This window comes from Verticillium alfalfae, genomic scaffold, assembly GCF_000150825.1.
Source record: "Verticillium alfalfae VaMs.102 supercont1.4 genomic scaffold, whole genome shotgun sequence".
NCBI classification, from domain to species: Eukaryota; Fungi; Ascomycota; class Sordariomycetes; order Glomerellales; family Plectosphaerellaceae; genus Verticillium; species Verticillium alfalfae.
This window is the reverse complement of record NW_003315035.1, coordinates 1,209,645-1,218,732: the sequence shown is the minus strand read 5'-3', so window position 1 is coordinate 1,218,732 and position 9,088 is coordinate 1,209,645. Positions and strand designations below refer to the sequence as shown.

The window sequence follows — 9,088 nt, the reverse complement described above, 5'->3', positions numbered from 1 at the left end:
ATTGCAACCCATGCTCGTCATCTGATGCCTGTCAGGACCATAGGCTCATCAGCATACCTTCACTGGAAAGGCAAAGCGACATGCTCACTCCTTAGTTCATGAGCACTACAGCAGTTTCTACGGGTGATAGCGGACGCCCAGTGGATAGCGTATTTGCTCTCATTGGGATCAAACCTAGGAGCAACATCAATGATTACCTACCCGAAACGCGAAGACCAACTGCATATCGGGTAGTCCTTCCTCACAACCGCAGAGCACAAACTCTGCACGGCAGAATAGCCACCCTGGAAGAGGAATAAGCAACTGAAATATTGGATTAGCAAGCGTTCGAGTGCAGTCACCGCTGCTTCGACACCTGATTCACCAAGGCAACGACCACGAACGCTGCTGCCTCATTATCGGTCATACGAAGGGCGCCTTTCTTCTCTTCTACATCTGACGACTCATTCCACATTTCCACTCTCCGGAACGGCATGAGCAACATGGCGGGGGACCCACAGGATGTCAAAGAAATTCAATCCATCTCCACACCCGAGCCTCGTCCTGAACAGCAACTTAGCAATGGACGGGCCAACACACCCAGCACCCCGGGCGTCTTCACCTCGTTCGACTGGGAAGACTTTGAGGCCAGGTACCACAAGGCTCTCACAGATGCCGATGGCCAGGAACAGGAACTCATGAATGAGTTCAACGAGCTGGTCAAGGTGAGCACCATATTTTCAGTCCAACGTCCTTCGTGGATACGTTGAACTCACATGGGTCATGATTCTGTAGTTCTTCAACATTTGGGCAGCATCGTCGAGTGCTCATGATACCCAGCGCGCAGTAAAGCGACTTCAAACCCGACAGCGTTTTGTCAATCTTTCTGAGCAGACCATGGCGCAACGGCAGCAGCACAGTCAGTTCTCAGCCCCCCCAATCGTCAGATGCATGCAGCTCTTGCTAACACCGACAAAGTGTCTGAAGTTCTTCAAGCTTTCCAGAGTGCCTTGGCCCTTCTTGGTCAAACCGATTCTTGATCACCAAGGCAGGTTTGCGATGAAGCCAGTGCGTTTATGCTTGAAAGATGGGAGTGGGGGCCGGGGTTTTATGTACGCAGATGGACCTGTCTGCCACCTCACTCCCTCGATGCCAAGTCTTGTTATTGAGCATCAAAAACGGCGCGATGTAGCAGATTTTATTCTGTCGGGCTCAATCGGCAGATGCGAATTCGTGCCACGTCGTTGCTCCGCGAACCTGTTGTGCACGTGACCCTGGCTCGTCTTGGGAAATGGCACCTCAAGTTTTCCTCATTATGACCAGACGCGACCAACCTGATCTCATCAACGTCAGTTTTGGCCTCAGCACCACTAACTTTTTGCGACGGCGCAAACAAAGCGAGACCCTGCCCAGAACCAGTTCCGTCCATTTCTTCCCTTTTTAATGGTCAGGATGGCATTTTCAGCAAGAACACCTCAAGCTGTCAATGCGCCATTCCCACCCCCACAGATCAGTCATGTAAGCATCTTCTCCGTCCAACACCCGCGTCCCTGAATGTCGTCACTGACATGCTCATCAGCACGAGCTTGTCGCTTTCCATGAGGCGCACTTTTCAATTTCTGCTACCGGCGGCTTTACTTCTGACTTTCTCAACCCTCAGAGAGAAGCTTCTCTAATTCATAACCTGGATGATGTAGAGCCTGAGTATCCAGACGATGATGATGGCCTCGGCTACTATGACGATGGCGTCAAACGCACTTTGACCGACGAGCAAATTGCCATGTTCCGTCATTCAGAGCTTGAGACGTTACGTCGCAAGGGTGAAAAGCTACCTGCCGTCGTTGATCAACCCAGCGGAAACGAAGCTGAAGATGGCGAAGTTGAAGATGGTGGAAATGCAACCTCCGACGCAAAGCCAACCCCGACTGCATCCTCCGGGGCCGGCAAGAAAAAGAAGAAAGGCAAGAAATCCGCCCGGAGCAAGCCGTATGAGCCGAAACCCGATCTGCGAAAGCGAACTTGGGACATCGTTGAAACGGGCCTCGAGACTCTTGAATACGATTGAACATACTTCGGATTCTCGCACACCATCTCGTCGTCCGCAGTGTCTACCGATAGGCACCGAAGACCCTCAACTGAAGAATAATGACGCGCTCGCACCTCCTCGGGGGTATTGTTCTGGCCAGACGATTTCCTATTTGCACCCTTCGCGACAGAAAGTAAGTAACAACTACATTATGAAACCCATTTCTCGCGATGATGAAAACCATTGTATTGTCATCCTTAGTCGGAACCTATCAGCTTGAAAGGTCGAGCGGTTCGATCTTGGTCGACTTCTCGGCCTTGAGCTTGGACATGTCGAGCAATAATCTTCTCTCTGAGCGCAAACCTCGAACTCATTCATTTTCTCCTACACTCGTGGCGGACCTAGCTAACGCCGCAGTCGTATTAGGAATAAGGCACATGCCTGCCTGCAGTCAAACTCGGCCCCCTTTATAGGCCTGTACCTAGCAGACGCACACGAGGTGCAGGGATCAAGCGTGAGGCCTCAAGCTATTCCCTCGAGGAAGGCGATGCCGGGCTAGTGCTACGCGTGCACCACGGAGTTTTCTTTAAAGGAGACAGCATAAGTCCAGCACAAAGATGCCTACGGGCCTCAAGCAGTGGTTACGGCGCTCAAGGATCATGGAGGCAACGTGACCACCGGCCCACCAGCGAAAACCTCTGCCCTGATGGAATGGGCCTACAGACATATTCAGATGACACGACATCCGACATGGAGTCACTTTTGTCGTGATTTGAAAGGAGAGTGATGGGAATATGGGAACAGGAGCCGCGGAGGCTTAGCTGCAAGCGCAATAGGATGCGTCACGCTATCAACTTGAACGCTGCGCAGGTGTATGGCAGATAGGCTTAAAGAAAAAAATCCTGATCTTGGAAGTAGCGTTAAACTCCGCTGAGTTATATTGAATTTAAAACAGCATGCGACAGTGAATCCCCTGATAAATCCTCCAGTTGAACTAGATTAAGTTCGGTGACATGATCATGAATGAGCTTTGGACTTTCGGTGTGCGGGCCAGGGTGGACTCACGGTGTGGGAAACGCCACATGCGACAGGCGCGCGGGCGGCTGAACCGGGCGCCAATCACAGGCCAGGCTGCCAGGTCTGATTTTGGACATCCCACCTTGATTTACTCCCTCCCCGATCATCCACCTCGCATCACCCCGTTGATGAACCGCCAGCCGGGCTAGACCCCTCTTTCCCGCGACACAGTATCCTTCGTTACCACCACCACGCCACTTCAGTCCTGCGCGGGAATCGCCAGGCACCAGGAGCCCAAGATGGCGCGGGTCTACGCAGATGTCAACCAGACCATGCCCCGCAGTTACTGGGACTACGACAGTGTCAACATCAGTTCGTCTCTCCAGGGCGTACCCACGACAATAATCTACTTGCAGTTATGCTGATCAGATTCTTCGCAGGCTGGGGAGTTCTCGAGAACTACGAAGTGGTCAGGAAGATCGGTACGTTTGTCCTGCCCGCGCGATGGCGCTTCCCTCAGCTCCCTTGCGTCGCGCGTTTCCCCCACGAATGGCACCCGATGCGCGTCGCCGAGTTATCATGGCAGGCCACTGACAAGACATGTGACAGGGCGCGGCAAATACTCCGAGGTCTTTGAGGGTATCAACGTCGTCAACTACCAGAAATGTGTCATCAAGGTTCTGAAGCCGGTTAAGAAGAAGAAGATCAAGCGTGAGATCAAGATTCTCCAGAACCTGGCAGGCGGACCAAACGTCGTCGCATTGTTGGACGTCGTTAGGGATAGTCAGGTATGCGCACAACGACGGGATACTGTATCGACTCCACGACAGCTTGTTGACTCGAGACTGTAGAGCAAAACGCCTTCCCTGATCTTCGAACATGTTAACAACATTGACTTCCGAAGCCTGTACCCAAAGTTCAACGATCTCGACGTTCGCTATTACATCAACGAACTTCTGAAGGCGCTTGACTTCTGTCACAGCAAGGGCATCATGCATCGTGACGTTAAGCCTCATAACGTTATGATCGATCATGAGAACAGAAAGGTATTGCCTGCCAACGTGCTCCGATGGCCGAATATGTCGCTGACTCACGCCACTAGCTGCGCCTAATCGACTGGGGTCTGGCCGAATTCTACCACCCCGGCACAGAGTACAACGTTCGCGTTGCCTCGCGCTATTTCAAGGGTCCTGAGCTCTTGGTGGATTTCCAGGAATACGATTACAGCTTAGACATGTGGAGTCTCGGAGCCATGTTCGCAAGCATGATCTTCAGGAAGGAGCCCTTCTTCCATGGAAACAGTAACTCGGATCAGCTCGTCAAGATTGCTAAGGTGCTTGGAACCGACGACTTGTTCGACTACCTCGACAAATACGAGATTGAGCTGGATGCCCAATACGACGATATTCTCGGGCGGTTCCAGAAGAAGCCTTGGCACGGTTTCGTCACGTCGGAGAACCAACGTTTCATTAGCAACGAGGCGATTGACTTCCTCGACAAGCTGTTGAGATACGACCACCAGGTATGTCCTCATGTACTGCGCATCATTACTCGGAATACTAGTGACTAATAATCCTGCCAGGATCGCCTTACTGCCAAGGAAGCTCAGGCCCACCCCTACTTCAACCCCGTTCGCGACCCCGAGACGTTCAAGCAGAGCCTTCGGGAAGCCGACGCATCTTCCACCTCCACCTCATGAGTGACGGCCGCAGCATATGATCTACAATATCAATCAGAAGAAATAGGCGCTCAATATTCGAGTTCACAAGTGATACCCTGCAGGACATTGCCACCGCAGCGTGCGTCTTGGCACCGCAAGGTCAACATTCGCGCTGAGGGACCTTTGAATCTCAAACTCGACGTACAGATGCACCGACTCTCACCCCACTTGTCTCCTCATCTCCGACTCTCGACGACACTGGGTTACAAATCATCTCTAAACGGACCCCTTCTGTCCATCTGGACGGACGCGCCACTCGTCTCTCTTCGGTTCTTTGTCAGCGTCAGGAAGCTCATGCACCGTTCAAACGGCCGGAATTAATTAATTCAGACATGGGAAAGGAGGGGTGCTTCGAGGGGAGTACACAGCGGCTACGGTCGGACGGACTACGGCATGGCAATGCGAGGGAGGACTATGTTGGTTTAGGGCGGATAGCGGCGTTGTCGTTTGATTTTCTCAGGAGGCATGATAAGAGGAGGGCCTTGGGAAAAGAAGGACATGCTGCACAGATGGCACGTCTCTTTGGTTTCCCCTAGTTGCGTTTTTCCATTGCAGGTGTATGGTATTCCAACGAAACAGCGATTTAATCTGTGCGTGTCAGAATATGTTTGTTCCGTGACAGTCGCTCCGAGGGCTGCAGCGAACATGACAAGACGAGACGCTCTGACTCTGGTGTATTTAATCGAATTGTATGTGGTCTGTATATTGAACAGTCTATCCTTGGAGGCAGGTGAAGCAGAAGTCCCTGTCACAGCTGAAACCATCCACGCCGCACCTGCGCAGCTGTCCACCAGGCGTCCGAATAAGCGACCCCGCTTGGCTTCCTGGAGACGCAAGTCGCTTCCTCTTGGTCGGCGTGCTCATCCCGCCAAAGCCTTCCCGGGCCGTGCGGAAGCGCAGCCCGCTGCCTCCGCCGCCGCTGGCCACGAGGCCTGTCGGAGACATGATACTGCCGCGACTGCGCAGCGGCGAGGAGCCGGCGAGTTTGGCCAGTGTACTCTTGCGGATGGAAGACAAATTCACCACCCGAGGGGGTAACGCGGACTCTGTTCTGGGGGTAGACCAGGAATCGAGGATCAATGAGATCTCGTCTTCTTCGGCATCTCCAGGGCGGAGGGAGAGGATGCTGCGGCGGGACGAAGGTCTCTGAGGCGTCAGTATTTGAGCCTGAGGGGCTGTGGTTTTGCCGGTGCTGTTCTTCTGCTTCTCGGGTTCTTTGTTGCTGGACGCGGACGGCGAACTTCTGGGAATGTCGGCTCCCACGACATCGGCTTCTCCTTGTGGTGCCTGTGAGAGCTGTACGATAGCCGAGTGCTCTTCTTCGGAAACAGGAATGCATGTCTTCGTCTTTCTCTTCCTCTGCTTCGTCTTCTTCTTCTTGGAGCTGCAGATAGTTTCAGAAGCTAGCGGCAACGTGGGAGACTGGACGGCAAAGTCTTTGTCCTGAGTCGACGCGAGGGACTGTGATACCTCCCGTAGTGATGATTCCAGGTTATCATCAAGGCAATCTGAATCAGGCACCTCAAGGAAAGTTTTCTTCTGCGTCGATTGCTCGTCCTTTGAAGTCTGCTGCAAGGGTGGCAAAACGCTAGAGTCGGTTGGTAAGTCAGGCGCCGATTCGACAGCTATCGCAGGCTCTGACTGTTCTGTTGGCCGACTTGTACGCTCGTTTGATACTTGAGACGGCAAATCGATTGCCGCGTTGAGGGACAAATCTTGAGCTGCAGATTCTGGCTTCTTGACCTGAGGTGGCGTCGCAGCCTTTCCGGCCGGGTCCTCCTGTATAGTCGAGACTTCGGTACGGTCTCCCCCCTTACTTGGGTTACCTGGAGGCACAGAAACCTCTGGTGTAGGCAAATCAACCATTCTCTGTTCTCCTTCTACAGTATGCGCCTGTGTCTTTCCGGATGCAGCTGCAGCTTCTGATTCTCTTGGTAGTGCTACATTCGACGAGTCGGAAGTTTGTACAGATCGAGAACGCGCGTCAGGCTTTCCAGTGACACCTTTCGCAAGCGGAATTCCACTCTCTTCGTCGGAGAACTCGTAAGAAGGATCAACTTCGTTTCTTTGGTAGCTTTCTGTCAACGCTTTGCCAACCGTTTCTCGAGGCTTCGCTTCTGCAGGTGGCTCTATTGCGGGGGCTGAAGAGGACAGGGAGCTCAACGCTTGAGAGTCAGGGATACTCGACGCGACGTGCTCTATCCTTGGCGGAGACGCATTTGCTTTCGTCTGTGACATATGAGTCGTAGTATTCTCCTCGGTGCTCCGAGGAGGTGATTTAAAGGCTATGTCGCCTACCTCTGTTAGCCCCGGTGGTTCCGGTCGCCTGGGAAGCTCGATAACGAGCTGCTGAACATTGGACTTCCGAGGTGGCTCGTCTACCTGAACGGGGAGTGTCGACTGAGGGATGGTATGCTCTGGTATCAGTTGCGGTACTTCATGAGAAGTGTTTTTCCTGGGCCGGCCAGGCCCTCTCTTGGCGGTGACCAGCGCGACGTGAAGCTGTGAAGTTTGATCTAGCGGCGTGGTGTTGGCCCTGCTGCTGATTTTGACGCCAGGGATTGCAGTCTTACTTCGAGGTCGACCCACGGGTCTGATGCCTTTCGCCTTTCCTGGAGGCTTTTTTCGCTCTTTAGCTGGGTTTCCTGTACGACTGTGTTTGCTTTCGTCCGACTGTTTCGTTTCCCCACGATTTTGCCCATTGACTTCTTGATTCTTCGGTGTCGATTGGGAGATTTTTGATTTATTTGGACTTGTAGCCGCCGATCCGGTCCCAACATGAGAAAGAATCTCATCCTCGTCCTGCCCATCTGCTGGTACAAGAGAAGGCCTGCGCTGCCCCGTCTTAGCAGTGCCTCGGGGACTCTTGCAGTGACGGCTTGAAGGCGATGGAGCAGGTTTGTACGGGCTCAGAGGCCACACCATATCGGCCGGAGCCAGCGACCAGATAGACTCCTCATTCTCGGCGACAGGGACACTGTACCTCATGCCTTGAAACTTGGACGTGATATCATCGCTAAATCCCGGTGAAGGCAGCCGTGGCGTCCTCCAAAGCGGATCTGTAGCACCATGGTCTGGGCCCCATGCACCTCGAGACAAGGACGAGGAGCGTGGAGGGGCATGTCGAGAGAACGCTACTTTTGAGAGCCTGTGCTCAGTTCCAAGACCGCCCGGTGTTGAAGGCTCGGGGCCTTCTCCGCCTTGGAGTGCCGAAGTGGCAGCCGCTTGGGTTGGGCTGAGTGGCGGCGGTTGTCGGTGCTCTGAAGCTCGAGGCTCCTCTCCTTCCCCTGGCCGCAAAGTGTCGCGCGGTTGTGGCTTTGAAGAGAAGCCAGGTTGCCCTTGCCCATGATCTTCTTCATCAGAAGTCACAAACGCATCTTCCAGAAGCATGCCCTCGTCTTCTTCAAGAAAACTATCCACGCCGCCTAGGCCCAATTGTTGGATGTGGCCATTGTCGACAACGATCTCTCCTGTTCGTAGGTCGATCTCATCTCCAATTCCTGTGAAGTCTCGTTCGTACTTTTCAAAAATGTGCTCGAATGTCGACTTGAGCTTGTAAGCAGCGAAGGCCCTGGACTCTGCGAGCTGGAGGCCGGAGTCTCGTTGATGATCGACATTCTCGGATTCAAAGTCGAGCTCGTCGTCCTCATGCTGAAGACGACTTGTTGGTGTATGGTTTAATCGCTGGCGCTTTACGGGAGACTCCATGTCGGTCCTCACGGAGCCTTGTGGAAGAACAGGCCTTGATTTCCTCCCCTGTTTGATCTGACACGGAACCCACGACTTGCTTTGCGCCGCCTCAACTGGTATCGCCCGGATCCAGGCTCTGAGGTGAATCTACTCGGTCACTGGAGCGACGTCGAGCCAGGGGCTTAATTGAGACGCGCTTTGACGCGGGTAAGGTGGGCGTGATGGAGCTGTCCCACGCGTCTGCATGTGACGCTTGGGCCACGCGATCAATAGTGCCCCGCAGATGACACTGTCGACCGTCGTTCTAGTGGGGAACTATAGCGTATGTTCGCCGGACTTCGAGTAGTACAGGGAGGCTACCCAAAGGCCCCGCCGCGCGTGCTGCTGGTGCAGGGTGCTGATGGGGTGTGACGCAGCTTGGGAACCTGTCCAACCACACCAGTGTCCCTGGACCTCAACTCCAAAGCTTCCTCCAACAACCAACCAAACCAATCTTTCGCTGACGAACGGTAATACTGAGATTGACAGCCACATACCCATGCATGTTGCAGCCATGTTGAATTAGTGCAGACTATTCATAACGCATCATGTATTGCCAAAAGTGCCGCACACCCCTCAAGCTTGACAGCTCTGCTCGACGAGCTCAACCCAGCTGC

The 9,088-nt window shown here is 53.6% G+C and overlaps 4 protein-coding genes across 4 annotated transcripts; 3 read left to right on the top strand and 1 right to left on the bottom strand.

Annotated features, from left to right (window-relative positions):
- Positions 1–424: 424 nt before the first annotated feature.
- On the top strand, positions 425–1,190 carry VDBG_03803 (conserved hypothetical protein; the record flags this gene model as incomplete). Its single annotated transcript, XM_003005804.1, has 3 exons — positions 425–704; positions 775–898; positions 958–1,190. 3 exons carry the CDS (start codon positions 474–476, stop codon positions 1,017–1,019), a joined length of 417 nt encoding a protein of 138 aa, XP_003005850.1.
- A 232-nt stretch (positions 1,191–1,422) lies between these two features.
- VDBG_03802 (conserved hypothetical protein) lies at positions 1,423–2,044 on the top strand (the record flags this gene model as incomplete). The annotated part of the gene is made up of 2 exons (XM_003005803.1): positions 1,423–1,497; positions 1,559–2,044. The coding sequence occupies 2 exons, from the start codon at positions 1,423–1,425 to the stop codon at positions 2,042–2,044; spliced, it is 561 nt and encodes a 186-aa protein (XP_003005849.1).
- A 1,277-nt stretch (positions 2,045–3,321) lies between these two features.
- Positions 3,322–5,342, top strand: VDBG_03801 (casein kinase II subunit alpha; the record flags this gene model as incomplete). The annotated part of the gene is made up of 6 exons (XM_003005802.1): positions 3,322–3,394; positions 3,463–3,504; positions 3,632–3,810; positions 3,874–4,068; positions 4,125–4,544; positions 4,605–5,342. The coding sequence occupies 6 exons, from the start codon at positions 3,322–3,324 to the stop codon at positions 4,719–4,721; spliced, it is 1,026 nt and encodes a 341-aa protein (XP_003005848.1).
- Positions 5,343–5,456: 114 nt separating this feature from the next.
- VDBG_03800 (hypothetical protein) lies at positions 5,457–8,450 on the bottom strand (the record flags this gene model as incomplete). Its single annotated transcript, XM_003005801.1, has 1 exon — positions 5,457–8,450. One exon carries the CDS (start codon positions 8,448–8,450, stop codon positions 5,457–5,459), a length of 2,994 nt encoding a protein of 997 aa, XP_003005847.1.
- Between the last annotated feature and the right edge of the window lie 638 nt (positions 8,451–9,088).